At 65.5% G+C, this 319-nt stretch overlaps 1 protein-coding gene across 1 annotated transcript in view; it reads left to right on the top strand.

Annotated features, from left to right (window-relative positions):
* Positions 1-312, top strand: part of LOC104499277 (growth/differentiation factor 7-like) — a gene marked incomplete at both ends in the record, with an annotated part of 951 nt that extends 639 nt beyond the window's left edge. The window contains one exon of the mRNA XM_010142765.1: positions 43-312. Coding sequence (XP_010141067.1) covers positions 43-312 — 270 coding nt within the window. The remainder of the gene's footprint in view (positions 1-42) is intronic.
* Between the last annotated feature and the right edge of the window lie 7 nt (positions 313-319).

Raw genomic sequence — 319 nt, forward strand, 5'->3', positions numbered from 1 at the left:
TTGGTTCGGCTCCGGTCGCGCCGCCCCCTGCCCCCCCGGCAGCTGGGGTTCAGCAAGCCCCGGCCACAGCCCCCCGAGCGAGCCTTGCTCGTGTCCTTCTCCCGCACCCACAGGAAGGAGAACCTCTTCAAGGAGATCCGGGATAAGATCAAGGCCCTGGGCAGCCCCCCCTTCCTGGAGCCCCCCGACTCTGGCCGCAGGAAGCCCCTGCACGTGAATTTCAAGGAGCTGGGCTGGGATGACTGGATAATCGCTCCCCTGGATTATGAGGCGTATCACTGTGAGGGGATCTGCGACTTCCCCCTGCGTTCCCACCTGG

Source organism: Buceros rhinoceros, unplaced genomic scaffold, assembly GCF_000710305.1.
Source record: "Buceros rhinoceros silvestris isolate BGI_N320 unplaced genomic scaffold, ASM71030v1 scaffold26670, whole genome shotgun sequence".
Taxonomy (NCBI): Eukaryota; Metazoa; Chordata; class Aves; order Bucerotiformes; family Bucerotidae; genus Buceros; species Buceros rhinoceros.